Source organism: Dermacentor variabilis, chromosome 4 (assembly GCF_050947875.1).
Source record: "Dermacentor variabilis isolate Ectoservices chromosome 4, ASM5094787v1, whole genome shotgun sequence".
In the NCBI taxonomy this organism is placed as follows: Eukaryota; Metazoa; Arthropoda; class Arachnida; order Ixodida; family Ixodidae; genus Dermacentor; species Dermacentor variabilis.
The window spans coordinates 188,503,673-188,521,084 of NC_134571.1; the positions used below are offsets into that span (position 1 = coordinate 188,503,673).

The 17,412-nt window shown below is 44.5% G+C and overlaps 1 protein-coding gene across 2 annotated transcripts in view; it reads left to right on the forward strand.

Moving 5' to 3' along the window:
• Positions 1–16,089, forward strand: part of LOC142580017 (uncharacterized) — a 111,933-nt gene extending 95,844 nt beyond the window's left edge. For both annotated transcript variants that reach the window (XM_075690738.1, XM_075690739.1), the window contains exons 8-10: positions 12,176–12,320; positions 13,196–13,468; positions 15,896–16,089. In XM_075690738.1, coding sequence (XP_075546853.1) covers positions 12,176–12,320; positions 13,196–13,468; positions 15,896–16,023 — 546 coding nt within the window. In that variant the 3' untranslated portion in view covers positions 16,024–16,089. The remainder of the gene's footprint in view (positions 1–12,175; positions 12,321–13,195; positions 13,469–15,895) is intronic.
• Positions 16,090–17,412: the final 1,323 nt, after the last annotated feature.

The following is a 17,412-nucleotide window of genomic DNA, read 5'->3' on the forward strand; positions in this document are numbered from 1 at the left end:
AAAGCATTATCAGATTTATTACCTGAACGTAATTGGACCACTATACGGAAGGCAAATCTGCAAGTAGTAAATATCCCGGTGATTAGGCCTAAATTGGCCACCGAAACGCAAACATGGGTCTGAGTGACGGTTTCGGACGTAACGTCTTGTAATAGTGTCGCGTCAAGCTAGCGGGCGAATCTGTCCATGTTGATCGAAATATAACAGAGCCCCTTGGAAGGCGCGAATGATCCTAAGGCGCTTGCATGGACGGAGGTGAAAAGGGTATTGGGAACAGCGAACTGCTCCAATCGGGTAGAAGTATGCCACCGCTAGCTGTCTATTGGCAGCACATATATGAGTGGGCCCAAGTACAAACGTCGTTGCTGAATCCTGACTAAACACGCCGGACCGTGACGAAGTGTTGTAAAGCAAATACCCTGGGATGTGAAAGCGACCGCAGGGGCGTCTGCACGAGCAGGCGTTTCTTGTGTTCAGGCGCCACGTTTTCGAGCACGTGAGGATTGGAGCCTATCGCGTGCAGCCGTGCGCGGCTTAGCCGTGTTTGGGGAAAGCAGGATCATGGGGATTTAGCCAGTGCCTGCTGCTCGAATTTTTAAGGCCCCCGGCTGAGGCAACACAGCTTTTTGGCCTCTGCTGCACAAAGACACAGAGTGACCACCTGGAGAAAATCGGCAGTCGTCTATTCCTGTCCCCCTCTTCAAGTTTTCTCTTCCTCTCTCGCCTTTTCATCGTTCCTGTCTTTTTTTTTACTTCTCACTTCCAAATTTCTGGAGGTCAGGGATTAATCTGGTGTACCTATCCAATCTTGGATATGTTAGATTATGTTCGTGCGGTAACGCATCGCTGGCATCTGCTGGTATCCTTCCAACCTTGTAGCGTCTCCTTGTGCTCGGTGGTAGGGGGCTACCATCGCCGCCGAGTTTTCTAGCGTTTAGGAGGCAAACGCTTTTTCCTATTACCTCATCGCTCCCTGAAGAGGAGGCGCACCGACGAAACATTGAGTTTCATTTTGCAACCAAAACTGCCCATTGCCACGTACCACCTTGTGAAAGTCAGCACAAAATTACGTCCGAATGATCTCAGCTCTTCTTCCGGCAAAATGTCTCATGGAAAACAATCAGCCCAGGCTATGATGTAGCGAAAACGGGAAGCGGCGATCTTCTTCTCGAAGTTCACAATAACAGCAGAGTATACCAAACTTAAAACTTGTAGCGGTTGGGGACACTACCGTTTGAGTGGGCCCACTCAGGTCGACGAACACAGTGCGCGGTGTCATCGGGGAAGATAAACTTCTGGAACTCAGTGAGTGAACTACTGGGAGGATGGCAAAACCACGACGTGCTCAAGGTGCAGAGGATGGCGATAACGCGAGATGACAAGAAAATACCAACCGAGCACGTAGTCACTAACTTTAGAACCAGCAACCTACCTGAATCAGTCTAAACCGGTTATGTAAGTTTCGTGTCAATTCATAATTTCCTACTGCACATGAATGCTTCAAGTGTGAGCGTTTTGGGCATAGGTCGCAAAGCTGCAGATGGCGTGCTATTTGTGCTAAGTGTAGTCCAACTCAACACTTTTTGTCATATACATTCAGCCACCCACTGTGCCAACTTTCACGGGCCCATCCCGCCTACTAGCGATCGTACCTTTTGTGGAAAAAGAGAGGTCATAGAACTGAAAGTCAAACTAAAGGTAAGCTTGTAAGACGCACGTACGCGTTTTTTCTTTACGATCAGTTCGCTCCTTTCTGCACCGATGTGACGCGCTTGGGGGCAGCGCCACATTTTTCGGCGGCCACCCAAGTAAGAGGGCGGTCGTCGAAACAGGGTAGTACAGCGGTGACGCCATTAGCCACCTCGGCAGGAGAACACATGAAGGGCCAGCAGACTTCTGGGCCTGCCGTCCAGAGAGGCCCGAAAAACCCCCAAGTGCGCCCGCTGAGCAGGCATCATCCAGCGCCTCCAAATAGGCGATGGATGCAACATCAGGCATATCAGATGTCGAAGCAACGGCGTAGCTCCTTGCTGCTAGTAACAGCGCAAAATGTAGACAAGGGCTGTTACCCACGAGGTCCCCACGCAAGGGTCTTTGAGATTCCTTGATCTCCGACTCGAGCTCTCCAAAGGGAAGGTCTGCTGGGCCTATGAACCCAGAGGCGACAATGCGCCACTGCCATTCGAATCAGCGCATTCAAAAATAGTGAAGAGAGCAATTGCAAACCTTTGTCTAACAAATGCGCTCAAAAAATCGTGCATCCACGCAATGGAACAAAGTTTTCGTCGGCAGGTTGACCGGCTTACTAGGGCTGGTTACCCGTCGCACCTTCTTGTGTCCGTTGCGGAAAAAATGAGCAAGAACCTAAAACTCAAGCGTGCCCATGGCGAGCCAGGTAGCGAGAAGCCAAAAGAAAAACGACGGACCGTGGCCCTGCCATACGTGCACAACTTATCTCACCGCCTGAAAAAGATTGGGCGCAAAGCTGGTGTTAATGTAGTGCTTACTGCCCCGAAAAAACTAAAAAGCCTCTGCCGACGCGTCAATGCTGAAGAGCCGAAAAACCAGGAAGGGTGCACGACTAATCACCAGAATCGTTTTGTGGAGTGCACGGAAGCCGTTGTGTATTCAATACATCTGAAATGTGGAAAAAGGTATGTAGGGCAAACTTCTAGATGCACAAATGAGAGACTGAAGGAACACAAACTTAGCGTCGAGCAGGCTAACAGGAATCTAGGCACACATATCAGGGATTGCCCCTGAAAAGATTGCGCCGCAGAATTTAGACGCTGTAAAGTGCCGAAGAAACACAATGACCAGCTGGTCCGGGAGATAACTGAGGCGGCCGAGATTACCAGACTTGGTGACCAATGCGTGAGCACGCCGTCCTTGTTACTGACAAAAAAAGAACTTGAGCTTTTGCACGTGCAACCGCTATCTTGGGTGTATAAACGAAAAAAAGTGCTTGTTTCACATGATGTGCGATCACGTGACTGCGACACGTGAGGGCAATGTTTATAAGAAGCCGTGTTTCTTTCGGAATAAACGTTGTTGAAAGTCAGCGCTTGTGGTGTCTTCTTGTCTCATCCCTTGTCTACATTTTGCGCTGTTACTAGCAGGATGGAAAACCAACAAGCCCAAGCTGCTATTGTAGCTCCTTGGAGATCGCCAGCAAAAAAAATGAAAATCCCATATCACGGTCCCTGCAACGGTTCCGTGAGATAACCTAATCTGTTTCTCTTGACACACAGCACAAACACTTCCAATATTGCTACTCGGACACTACAATAGGATGTGAGGGGTCTACACCACAATCTGGATGACATAAAGGAGCTCCTACATATGATCAATCCAAGGGCGCTGTGTATGCAAGAGAGACACCTCAATTCTGCACACACAAACTTTCTCCCGCAATATGCCATTTACCGCAAAACCTTAACAACGCTCTCACCTTATCGGGCGGTGTGGCCATAATAGTCGATAAGGGTGTCGCCTGCCAAGATTTATAGCTACAACGACCCTTGAGGTAGCTGTAGTCACAACAGTGCTGTTAAAACATGAGCATTCTTTGGCCACCCCTGCCACGCGAGAAGTGCAATGGCTTTTACCTGTACAAAAATGTGTAATTTGCAAAGTTAACACTTGTAGTCAATATAATAGTGTAAATGTGGATGATTTGGATGTGGATGATCGCTTTTAAGCGATCAGGAGCAATTTAAAGCAAAAAATTAAAATAAAAAGAGAATGCCCATAGAGATACATAGGCCTCCTTAGCAAATACATAGGCAAGCTTGTAGTAGGGGTGGGCCAACTGAACCTTTGGGGTGGGTCAACTTCAAGTTTGGGTGTCTGGACCAACTTGAATTTTGTGGGAGGGCCAACGTAAATTTGTGGGTGGGCCTACATGGGATGTGGGGTCAGCGAACTTAAATTATGGGGCGAGCCAGACTTAATATTCCGGTGTGGGCCACCTTGGAATTTGGAAATCGGCAAAATTAAATTTGGGGTGAGCCAACTTGAAGTTTGAATATGGGCCAACTGAAATTCGGGGTTGGGCCAAATTGAAGTTTGAGGGTGGTGCAACCTAAATTTATAAGTGGGTCAAGGTAAACTTTGGGGTGGGTAAGCATAAGCTTGGGGGTGGGCCAACTTAAATTTGTGGGTTTGTCAACTAGAAGTCTGTGGGTGGGCTAAACCAAATATGGGAGGGGGCCACTTTAAAAGTGAGTGTGGGCCAAATTAAATTGAGGGGTTAGTCAACTTGAAGTTTCGAGATGTTGTGGCTCCACCAAAATGTGGGCTCGGGCCAACTTGAAATTTGGGGGTGTACCTACTTAAATTTGGGGCTGGGCAAAGTGGAGATTTCGGGATAGCCCGATGTCCGATTGAATGCTGCTGAGTGTCCTTCGAGTTATGAGCACTTCGCGGGCAAACCAGCACATTGAGACGCTTCGCATGTTTTCATTTGGCATTACTGAGGCAGTCATAATGCAGGCAAGAGCTTGCGTCGACAAGGAACGGGCGCATAACAGAGGCTTGAGAGGGCGACAGGGACGGTGACATGGTTTCGCGCCGATGTACTCTCCCCTGACGCAATGCCTCACTACTTAGTGGCATTACGCCTCACGGTCCAGTGCGGCCGCTGGTGTCCCCTATTGTGCTACGTCAAAGCGCGCCCGTGGATGGCGTTCCGGCCCAATTGCTACGATTGCAATCAAGGCGCAGGATGCGGCGAGATTATCTGACAATTGTCTACTACAGCCAAAACATTCCTTGCCAGCGTCAAGGCTATAGGTAGACTCGCACAAACTAGGAAAAAAAGTGAGCGAAACTAAGCAAAAAACGAAGTCATAGAGCAGCCAAACAATGTTTTCGAATTAGTAGACAATTCTCCGAATTTCCGTAGCTTTTTGATAAGCTGTTGACAGTTACTTTATACATCCCTCCCAACTACCAACTCTCTATAACGGAATTCGAAATATTTATTCCACATCTACCGGAGCGTTATATTGTCCTTTCAGACCTAAATGCGTATAATAGCCTGTGGCGGGACTCTCAATGTGTTGCAAGAGGGTGGCTGAAAGAAAACTTTCTCTTGTGTACAGGTCAGGCACGAACCTAGGATTTGTTCTTCTTTTTTTTGGGGGGGGGCAGCCTGAGGTACCATTTTTATGCAAATGAGGGGGTACCTTTACTAGTGCAGATAGGAATAATGCCCACCATTCGCCATAAAGACACGTAAAGCCGTAAAACAGAAAGGAAATAAGGTGTATCTCACAAGCACGCCTGTGAGATACACCCCTCTTTTACTTGGCAAATAGGGAACCACATCAAATGGACTCGCGCATGAAAGAGGTGCAGGAAGAACACTGCCAAGAACAATTCAACAAGCGACGGTGTAAAATACTTCTAGAATAGTTTTTTGAATTAGCACTGAAATAATTATACAGAACCGTATCACGGGCTTATGGTTCCGAGGATCTGCCGGCGTCGCAGTGAGCCGTCATTCGAGGGAATAATGAAGCAAAAGCACAAGTTAGACGTAACGGACGTTGTCTCTGGCCGTAGCTCGTTCCACGAGCATACAGACCAGCTGAGTACGAACCAAATCCCTTTCCTTGTCCCTGGATCAGTCTAAACGAATAAGGTTCGACTAACGAATCAACAGCGATACGTGCGACCGTTGAATAGACGGTGACAACTTAACGCATATTGAGTAAATCGCGCGGGCACCGAATCGATGAAAAAACTTCTCTTCACACCCGGGCCTCCCCGGGCCTCCCTGGGCACCCCCCCCCTGGTTACGTGCCTGGTACAGGGGCATGTTTAATAAATAAAAATAATAATTCTTCAACGTTGCAAGCAATTCAATTTCCTCGGTAGATTCAACCATCGGAACAAGTGCAGTCGTGCCATAATTTTAGTGGAAGGCGCTTAAGAGACAACACAGGAGGACCATTTCCCAATTACTTGAAAATTGGGACAACTGGATGACTGCCCTCCACATGCAGCGCGATGAAATGTTGACTCAGTGTAGATTTACAGAAAGCTAGCACATTTGACCTGGGATGACGTTTTCACGCTCAGTACTGACGACGCAGTTCCATATTTACCAGCATATAGTGTGAATGTGCCTCAATATGTATCTCACGAAGAAATGAATCACCTTCTAAACTACATGTTCTCCGGTGGACCGACGAGCGTAGGGAAGCGGAAAAAAACAATATTGGAGTGAACTCCGTGGCTCTCCGACTACTGAGAACCCTATCAGCTTTAAGAAAATAAAGCCTGAAAGCAGCAGAAGGCGCCCTTGTGCCAACAGGGAAAGCTGGCGAAGATCAAATCAGCATCAAAATCCAGCATTGAGTCTTGTGCCGACGAAAGAAAGGTCTGGAACAGGCTGAACAAAATAAAAGGCCGGCAAGCTCATCCTCTACCACTAGAAAATGCACAGGGATACATCCTTTACGACCAGGATTATTCTCTTGGCGCACACTGTGAGCACACTTCCAGTACATTCTATGACATAGAAAGATTTCTAAGATACGAGCCCCAAGCAGAGCGACTGCCACTGAGTCGGTAAACCACAACCGATCAAGTATAGAATCGTAAATTTAACGTGGCGGAACTTCAGCCTACATTGAATCGCTGTAACAAGTCCGCTCCAGAAAGTGACCGAATATTGCATGAAATGATGAAACACTTACACCCTGAAAGCTACAAGACACTAGTGTCAATCTTGAACTCCATGTTCTCTGGCTGCAGCATTCCGTCGGCCTGAGAAGAAGCGATCATAATACCTATTCTAAAACAGTTACAGGCCTATAGCTCTCACAAGTTGTCTATGCAAACTCTTTGAGAAAATGATTAACCGGCGGCTGCTCTACTTTCTTGAAACCAATTATACACCGCTTACAGTGCGGTTTCATCGAAAATACATCCACAACAGGTCACATTGTCCGCATCGAGACTGATATCCGTGATGCATTTGTGCATAAATTCTTGTTATCAGTGTTTTTAGATATGGAGATACCTTTAGGTATTCTCTCCGAGACTAGAGTAACCTTTATCTCCTACCTGAAGTATCTTAAAGCGAAGTGCCTCAACACTATGAATGTGCTGAACCTCTTGCCACGCACATCCTGTGGAAGTGACACACCTTGACCACAGAGCCATACTCGGGTACGCCTGGTGCTTTAAAGTGTTAGGTCCTGTACACCACTTCAGTATCCGCCCTGATACAATCTACAAAGAATATATTTAAGCTTCTCCTACACCTCTAAAGTCAAAACAGATGTAGATCATCCATGTAATTCAATTATTTGCGACTTGCACACTTCCAGGCTGTTGTATAACCACCACGCCACTAGGTCTGTTCTGCTATTCCGGTTGAAATCGCTCCCAGAAAAAACAGGTGTCCCTCGTCTATAAAATGTCCTAATGGCTCCTACTCGACTTCCACTGCCTTGAAAGTGTCAGACTGTGCAGTGTGACCTCTTTTTCGTAGAAATATGAAAAGAAGCACCTGAGAACACATACAAGTTCACAATTTCTTGAACTTCATAGGAAGTATTCCTGTACAAAATTTTTACCAGTGCTTCTAAGCCTCCTGCTGGTGTTGCTTACGTAGCTCTGGGAACATACTTTTTTAATATCCGGCACATTGAATACACAAAAATATTTTTACGGTGGAGGCATACGCAAAACTGTCTACAGGTAAACCCATAAAGCTAACGAATCTCACTATGGCTATTGTTTTCAGACTCATCGAGTCTGAAAACAATAAGTTTCAGACTCATCGACAATAAGTATCAGACAGTATCAGACAATAAGTATCAGACAATAAGTATCAGACTCATCGAGTCTAATAAGTTTGCGAAAACATAAAAATATATTGTCTTTAACGAATTACTTGCATCGCTATGCTCAGCTTATATGGGAAAACAATACAGCGTCCTGTGTTGGCTATGTGGCCACAGTGGCATGAATATCAATGAAGCTGTCGACAAGAACGCTGTAGCTTTCAGCGAAACTGATATACATTCCAGCCGCAGACCTTAAAGTATAGCAAACTTGAGGACGCACTGGCAGAAACACTGGGATACCCAGTGTCCAATAAACTACACTTGATCAAACCTAAATTAGGGGGTCGGAGACAACAGTACAATACAAAGAAGTGCTTCTTGGGCGATGAAGAATAGCCCAGACCTTCGGCACTCACTTTTATCTACTGGCAAGAAGTGATCCTCCCTCACGTCGAAGGTGTGGTGCCTTCTTTCTCCGTGTCCTCGACCAGAGGAGAGAAATAGAAACTGTGCATAAAAAGTACGCTCATTCCCCGTATCATCAGCACATTTCACTTGACTAGGATTATTTCATTAATGAGCGATATCCTTAAGCGTACAAAGTTTCACGGTGTAGAAAATTCTACGGATCCCACGCACTGTGGGAATCAATATAAGCGAAGCTCTCTGTGTTGCTTGCTTTAATTGGCGATAATTAGTGGTAGTGTTGACTGCGAACGTTTCATTTCTTCAGCGTTTGCTGTAATACGAGAGTAGTGGGTTGATGGTAAATGTTACCTTGCCTGTACAACTGCTGTTTCTGCACAACTTAGCCTTTTATGATATTGCCATCAATACTAGGGTTCCATGGGCATATTCCTTGCAGCCAGACCACTTGCCATTTTTATTCACGTTGTTCTTTTCAAAAGCAAGCAGTCTTAAAGTTCCGATGTCAATATAGCAGGGAACGTGTGCCACCGAAAGTTTGCTAGGTCACAGAAGCGCTGCATGATGCAATGATGGTGCTGATTTAGCGCGTCGATAACGTCAAGACAATGCACCGCCTCCGAAGCAAGGAAGACAACAAAGGTGAACTGCTAGGTAGTGTTGATGGTGCCATCGTGACGAAATCTGGGGCGGTTATATTACAGCCTGAGGTGATTTTTTCCGTTGATTGTACTTTCAGAAAGAGATAATGGTATAAATGCAGTGTCATCCATTCTTGTCTCATAGTTTTAAATATGTGTTTAACAAAACTGTATCACATTCGTCCCCAAGAGTAAGGTTAAGCAGGGAAATGCTCGGTCGCTAGCTCATACACACATACACACACACACACACAAGCATGCACGCAAACGCACGCACAAACACACATAAAGATCCGACACATGTTTGCCCACAGACGCACAAAAATGTGCGCACGCACGCACACAAAGACGCGTGTATGCTCGCACGCGCATACAAGCACTCATGCGCACGCAAATTCAAATGCGGAGGCACAAACAGACGCGCATGCGTAAATGCAAGTACGCACGACGCATGTTTAAGGCGTGCACTCGCATATACGCATGTACGCTCTCTCTCCTTCCTTGCTGCTTCGAAAAAAAACATCTTGTGCGTGTAGAGTGAATGGCATTCGCTCTGCAATTACCGTTCACACTCCAGCTGTAGTAAGTAGCGTTACGTTTGAAATTTGGCGCTTCTTCAAGACTATGCGAGCTCTGCCGACAGGGTGCACAACGATATGCTCTTGTCGTGTGAGATAGCCGCCCATGCCTGACCAATACACTGCTTTAACGCATCACTAAAGTTTAAACTAAGTACCGTAAATGCATACTTTCTTAGAAGGGACTACCCTCTTGGCGCAGTCAGTTGAAACTTGCTGATACTCGTCTGATAATATGAAATAAAATTTTCTAACATTTTGACCATTCAGTTACGTATGTGCATTGCCTTGAAGTTCCGCAGAATCTGGAAGGTACAATCTACAGAATTACTGAGTATGTCTATGCTACAAGTCATGATGATACTTCTATTTTCTTTTTTTAACGTAACACAAAGACATGAGCATCCTTGTTGTTACGTTGTCCAAGAAATAAAATCTGATTATAAAGGTATGACTTAACAAATGAGCAATACATTGCTATGTTTTAGAAGGAAAATTAGAAAATGTAATATGTGAAGAGTACCACTGAAAAACCCAAACGACATATTGCGTCTTGTGTTGCTGCAATCTAGTGGGACAGTGTGGAATTAAGTCCTATGTGGTTCAAAAAATAACGTCATGGAGCACGGTATAGAACCGCAGCCAGCACGACGCGGGATAAGAGGCGCGTGCAATTAAGCTACTCGGCTACAACTGCCGATGTTTCCGCAGTGATACACTTGGATTCAGTAAGGAACCACGGGAATTTGCACGACGGCGTTTCAAGAATCGCTTTTGGGAACATTGTTAAGCCATGTGTAGAGAGTCGAAATCAGCATTAATCGAAAGCTGCGTCCCCGGACTACATAGGCACAAGCGGCTATTGCGATAGGAGCCGTAGTATTATCACGGCTACCGTTCTTGTGTCAAAAATTGAATACAAATTTTCTTTGTTTCCATAGGCTTCCATTGCTGAATATTTAACCACTCTGGGGACAAAATCCTGCATTTCCACAGCATGATCACTGCATTTGTCTGGTGTGGATTATCTTCTGGAAAATGTCCGCCACCTGCCTTTTTCAATAATCGACCTGCACTTTTAATTATTCGCGAAAACCCCGCTTGTTCCAATAAACAAGCGCTAGCTCGTGGCGCGGCTGCGTTTGGCGCTAGTTGGTACGTGTCCAGAAAAGCTGGATATGAGGCAACGCACAGAAACAACATTTTGCCAGAGGGACTCTAATGCTTTCGCATTCCCACATGTAAGCAGTCTTAAGAGTATCTGTCAAATTTTTTAGCCCTCTTTGCAACCTTATTACACTTATCATTTCCAAGTCATCTGAACATTTATTACAGAACACGTAGACAATTCAATACCATATGTCATGGCGCTCTTTTCGCCATAGTTGGCCCTTGCAACCTCAAACACCACACAGCATCATTATCATCATGGGATGTGCAAGCCTGTGATGTTCAAAAAAAGAGGAGGTGGAGATACGCCCAATGACGTTGGCGGCCAGAACTCGCATTTACGTCGCAGAAATTGCGAATGTCTGAGTCACGAATGCATATGCATGGACGAGCGATGTGTTGACCGGACAGCACGTATGTGTTTCTCTGGTGCTTATAAATCTTCAAGTCGCGCAAGCAGGAAGAAAAAGGTATCAATATCAGCAGATGCGGTAAAAGTGTTAGCAGGTATGTTTTCAGCGCATTTCATGCGATGAGTGTTGGTCGGGAATTCTCATGTTAATGCTACATTAATACCATAATATGCCATATTATTACCATTAGTCTTATTAATACAAGATGAAAATTCTGGCACAAAATCAAAGTCGTGCGGGAGGAGGATGTGAAAAGGTGAAATGCATGTGATCAGCATAGTTAAATTGTGACTCTACTTATTGCGGCAATGGTTGGAAGATTATTTACATCATAAACCGAATCACACTGAAGAGGGGCAAGCTGTCGGTGTTGCCTTCCACGTATCACGTGCTGCGTGTTTCGCATGATATTCGCAGGCTATTCAGTAACCAGGCAGTTCCAGAGTGAAGCGGAGTTAGCTCCTTGAAATCACTTTTACAACCACTAGTGTTGCAGCGAGCAAGCGTGCAATCACGCGGGTTTTCCTATTCCTCGCGCTGTAAGTATAAAACGTACAAGAAGTAATTACGAAGGCCAAAGCTTAATCAAAATTACTAAATGTGGTGGTTTAAGGTGCAATAATAGTTCTACCAGGAAAGTACACCCTGTCTTGAAAAAAAATGTAACTCCTCTAAAGAATCTCTCGATAGCCGGCTAATTGGGTAAGAAGGATAATTCTCGTTGTTGTAAACAATAGATGACCGTAGGTCTCGTAATTATATATAGTACAAATTATTATTATCGGCTTGGTTAAATTTAGCTGGGACCGCCTCACAGAGTGCGGTCAGAAGGCTCTCATGTTCTGTTCTACTTATACCTCTCTTGATGGCCTGAACAAATTTATGCACATGAGGATTTTGTACACAAAGATGACAAAAGTGCGCCCCTAAAGATATTGCCATTAATATTTATTTCTATTTCATTGCACTTCAAATGAATACACATTCACCACTACATCTGAGCACAATCTCGTTATGGGTTAGCATGTAGACGAGCGAAGTTGTCCGACAATCATCACTGGAGAGCACCTTGCAAAATTTGTTCAGAGCGAGAGAGCTTCATATTTATTTTTTGCATCAAGCTATAAAATGTTATCTCGCAGGTTGTCGACCTACTGACGCGAAAGAAGCTTGGGCCGAACCACGTTGGAGAAATTTGCTTTCGCATTCCGACGCTAATGAAGGAATACTACAAGAAGCCAAAAGAGACAGCCAATCTCTTCGATCAGGAAGGCTGGTGCAAGTCAGGTAGAGCAATTAAGTTTCATGCACTCCGAACAGCAAGCATTTTTAACTGATGCGCTAGCTTAGACAAATATATCTATGCAACACACATATTTTTTTGCCTGTGAAGCTAGTTCAGGAAGCAATATAATGAGTTAATTTTTTGAATGAGCATCATGCGCCTCTCTCTCGTTGCGACAGGAATTTCTAGAGTGCGGAGCAAGCTGTCAAGTCGGATCACTATTGCAATGGCGAGGCAGCACTTTTTTTGTGCCGCTTCACTATTTGCCGAAATTGAAGTGCTGCTCCGGGTACATTGTTGCTCGTCTGAACAGCACCGCATAATGATAGCGGCGGTACAGCTTCTCCAGTTCCTTTAGGCCGGTGTTACTGCATGCCATTGATGGATGGATGGATGGATGGATGGATGGATGGATTGATGGATGGATGGATGGATGGAATAACGTTACTTAAAGGCCCTGTGAGCTACGGGGCGCCATATTTTCTGTATAGGTTTATTCATTCCCGTCTGCCATTGAAGACGCGAATATATAACCCTATACTGAGAATCTCGCGTGACCTAAAGTGACGCAGTGGTAAAAGTTACTTCACATTGTCGTCTGAAAGCATATCTTAGCAGAAGCCTGAAGAAACAAAGGCCGGGAAACTAAAGAGACAACAGAGCTCTGGCCTTGTGTTTGCTTTCTCATCTTTTGTTTCGCTACGCTGGACCTAAGGTGCACTGAGAATACATGGGCCAACTTTACCGATATTCCATGTTAACATTGGCTGCGTGATTCCTTTACCGTTGAGCGTATCATTCGCTTAACACAAAATTTCTTTAATCGTCATTTGGACCGAGTATACTTGTCATCAGCAAAAACATCCTTTTTGTGCAGGAGACGCCGGCTACTACGATGAAAATGGCAGGGTGTACATTGTACAGCGGCTAAAAGAAATGATCAAGTGCATGGACAATCAGGTGGTGCCAGGGGAACTCGAGGAGCTCCTCTTTGAAGAGCACTTGGAATACATCTCCGAGGTTGTGGTAGTAGGACTGCCACATCCAAAGTACGGGCAGGCACCGGCTGCGGTAGTAGTGCTCAAGCAGCCAACTATCATTGAAAATCAGGCTCACGACTTCGCCCAGAAAATCAAAGCAACAATTTCAGGTTGGTCGCTTATGGTACATAGCGCTTTCCAGTTTTAAAAAATTACGGTATTTCTAAAACATGATACAGGTGACATAAAGTGTAGCCCTCAATGTTTCCAAAACAGTGCTAATGTACCGTATTTGCGTACCGCCTACTTTACACCACTGGATTTCGTGGCACTTATGGCGTGACATAATCGGCGTTTCGAATGTCCTTAATTTTGTTTGGTTCCATCGCATTACTCAGATCAGAAATTTTCCTGATAGCAACGATTCTGGCGTACAATGCAATAACCACTCCGTCTGATTTCAAAGTATGAATTTACACATCAGTGGACAGTTTTAAGATGATTCTTGGGTAGATGACTGACACAAATCTAATTAACAATATTGTCAAATTTATAGAGAACAGAGCCTCTGGATTTGCCACTTCTGTTTGTTTCCTTACTACCGCCTTTCTCACCACAAAGACGGATTTGAAATGTTCGTTTCTCGCCTGCCCATTATAGCAGTTTTCGTGCGCTTTACAATACGGTGCGTTCTGATAAGCGGCTTGTCAGACCTGCCTGCGGTATCGCCAGATAAGCCATGTCGACATAATCCACCAACACCCTGAATTCACGCTTCGCTTGAGACTAGAATCCGCTTTCTTCAACCATCGCATCTCTTTGATCAGACAAAAGCCAGACTTATAGCAGTGCTTCTAATAGATCAGGAAATGCCTTATTAAAACAGCGAAAATTAGCGCGCGGAAATAACCACTTTAAGACAGACGTCATAGTACGTATCGATACCACAGTTCACATCAGTCAAAAGAAGCTAAATATTACGAAGAGCAGCATTACGACTCGTGTCGCTTGTTGAACACAAGTAAGTTTATTCGTTGCTTCAAAAAGTCAGTCAGCTCGACTTAGACAGACAATAGAATTTAAATAAAAAATTACATTGTTGGATTTGATTTTCCTCGTGGTTTTCACTCGGTTCTTCAGCGTCAAAACGTGAATCTGGCTATTGTTTCCCGGTGACTTGTATTTGGGGTATGTAGCACAATTTTGGAACTAGAAACGAATGTCTTACAAATGTGCTTGTTATTCTCTTCATGAATCTAAATCATAGATTACGTTTGTCAGATTTTGAAATCATAGTTTATTCATGTTATCGGATGGCGTCCCACCTCATTCACATTACTGCACTTGCTGCAAAATGCCGTTGAAAGAGAAGCCCTATCTATGACGGAGTAATATAGCCCTGCGGAATTCTTTGCCGATCTGCTCGTCGAAAATATGATTCAACATATTCTGACTTCTGTCGCACTCAACATACTAAATTTCTGATCAATTTTGTCTCACAGTTCGTGATGGAGGTTGTTGGGAAGCCAGGGACTCCAGCTCCAGTACATGTTGTGGTACCCAACTTGGGGCACATGTAAATCCAAACTCTGGCTAGTCACATAATTTCCGATACATGCGCAGGCATTTTGACGGTCTGCTTTAAATTCAGCAGCTTTAGTTAGTGTAACTTTAGGTAAATTGCTATCTAGATAATAAATAACCTGTCGGTGCGATGCGTTGAGGCCCTTTCTATACTATTTTATAGTGCCTGTAAAAGCTAAACCACAGACTCGTTAGGCGTGTGCGGCGCCTGCTGTTCCAATACCACATTTAACAGTACGACCACCTCAGTCGAAGGCCTAAAAAGGCAACTAATCAAACTTTATTGTAAATGCAATAGTGCTTGCACGTAAGAGCGTATGAAAAAAAAGGTCCCACAGGTACAAACTGCAAGCGATATCTCCTATATTAACATATTTCAAAAGTAATATATCGCACTAATAATAGAGAGTGAAATACGTATATTAGCAGCCACAAGGACACGACTTACCTTTTCAGTAGGTAGACTGAAATTTCTGAAACACACAATTTCAATTAATGGAACAAAGCATTTACTGCATGTCGTAAACTGCAGCTGATTTCCGATGGAAAGTTACACCGCATATTTGTTATCCTCTTATTTCATTACAGAAGTGAAACTAGTGCAAAACGCAGGGGAAGGAAAGTGCTCGTGTTGTCCCTGTCTTTCTTTTCCGGCCGTGTCTTTCGCGCTAGTCTGACCTTGTTAATTATGTAGCAACTGGCTCGATCACCTACCATTCTGGAGCTCTTTAATTTATTACGACTCAAGTCGTGTGCTTGTCTCTGTTGCAGCTACGTGTAACGCGGGAAAACGACCTATACATGTCGTAACGTTCGTCTCTATTTCGTATCTGTGATGTTGCCTCTGGTGGCCTAGTACGTTTTGCCGCGCCGTTGTCACAAAAATGTGGAATTGGTCGGCGCTGATGAATTCCTCGTAGAATAAATTTGAACATTAAGCATCTACCTTTTTATGACAAAAAGAAAAGACGTTGTGAAACTATAATACGGCGTTTACCTTTCTTTCCTGGCAGATAACTTGGCTGTGCACAAGCGCCTTTACGGAGGCGTGTTCTTCGTGGACACACTACCAAAGACTGAAACCGGAAAAGTCAACCGAAATTGCCTAGTCGAAGAGTGCCTACGTAGAACGGCGCTTTGAAGTTATTGTAACGTAAGCATGATGGCAGCGCAATAAAGGTTGACGACGCTCGTTTTGACAAATATAGTTTTGTGACCTTGGAAGGTGTGGCCGCGTGTCTGCGAGAATTCTTTCATGTCTTCTATTTAAAGGTGAGCATGTTGTTCGAGTGCTTAGCATGAAGCCCATGCCACAGCCAGTGACTGCTTCTCACCCCCAGGGCTGTTTCCTCAATAACATATTTTTGAAAGCCTGCAATAATGTATTCATCGTGAATCACGCCTACAGCATAACACTTTGATGACACTGACACATTTGTAAATTTTCACAGTATGAAACAAGTAATTTATTTGAGACCGGTTGCCTGTTACCCTAAATATAGGATCTAGAGGTTCTCGTCAGCCTTCCAACTAAACAAGAAACAATTGAAACGTTAAACACTTTAGACACAATTATATCTCCAAAGAATGTAAGCGCGAATACAATATAACAGTGGTCACTGCTACAGGTTTTACATAATTTTCGAATATTATCTCTGGCGGACAACCTAATTTTAGTCCTTGAGCTGTTTTTTTACAGACACGGACATTGCTTGCATGAGCAACTGAAACAGATATCTAACTAAATAAAAACACTTTAATTAGCTTAGTTAATTCCGGTCATCACGTTATTATAGGATTTGATTTTTTTGAGCAAGTAGTCCCCGCGGCTTTTATTTCCCTCACGCTCTCCCATTACCAGCTGGTGAGTAAGTAGCGGAGAGTTTCCAGCAAATGTTCTCTATAATTGGGTTGCCATCGGAATTCGTGTGTGATAAGCTTTCTTGTTTTATGCTTGCGGTAACGAAGGAAAACAATGACAGGCTCGCAACGAAATACATCAGCCCTATTACCTCCCTTCGATGTGCAACGCAATGGTCTAACGTTCTAATGGCAGGCTAAAAGAACTGCTGCGGAAGTGTGTCAGGAGCAACCCAAGAAGTGGGATCGATAACTCGCTTCTTTTCGCATACATAAAGATGGTTGAAAAAAATATCGGGTTCTCGCCATTCGCAGTGACATACGGTCATCAAGCTAGATGATCACTCAGCGTGCTTAATCAGCTAAAGACAGAAGGAGAGCTTAGTTAGCGAGTTCAAAGGATATACAGATATCTACTGTACCTCGCAGAACGGCTGTAGCAAACGCTACAGCTTGCACATCGGAACCTGGTCAAGGCACAAGAATTCGAATACTGACAAGTGTAGTTGTTTATATTTTTCGCGTGACCACTTTCCACCAGCTAACAAAGGTTAAATGTTATTGCTCAGCAAAGGACGCGCCTGCATGTATCGGATGTTTCTCGACCATTATCGATGGTTCTATCGTTGTCTGTTGTCAGCGAAGCTTATAAAATCTGATTGTATGAGTG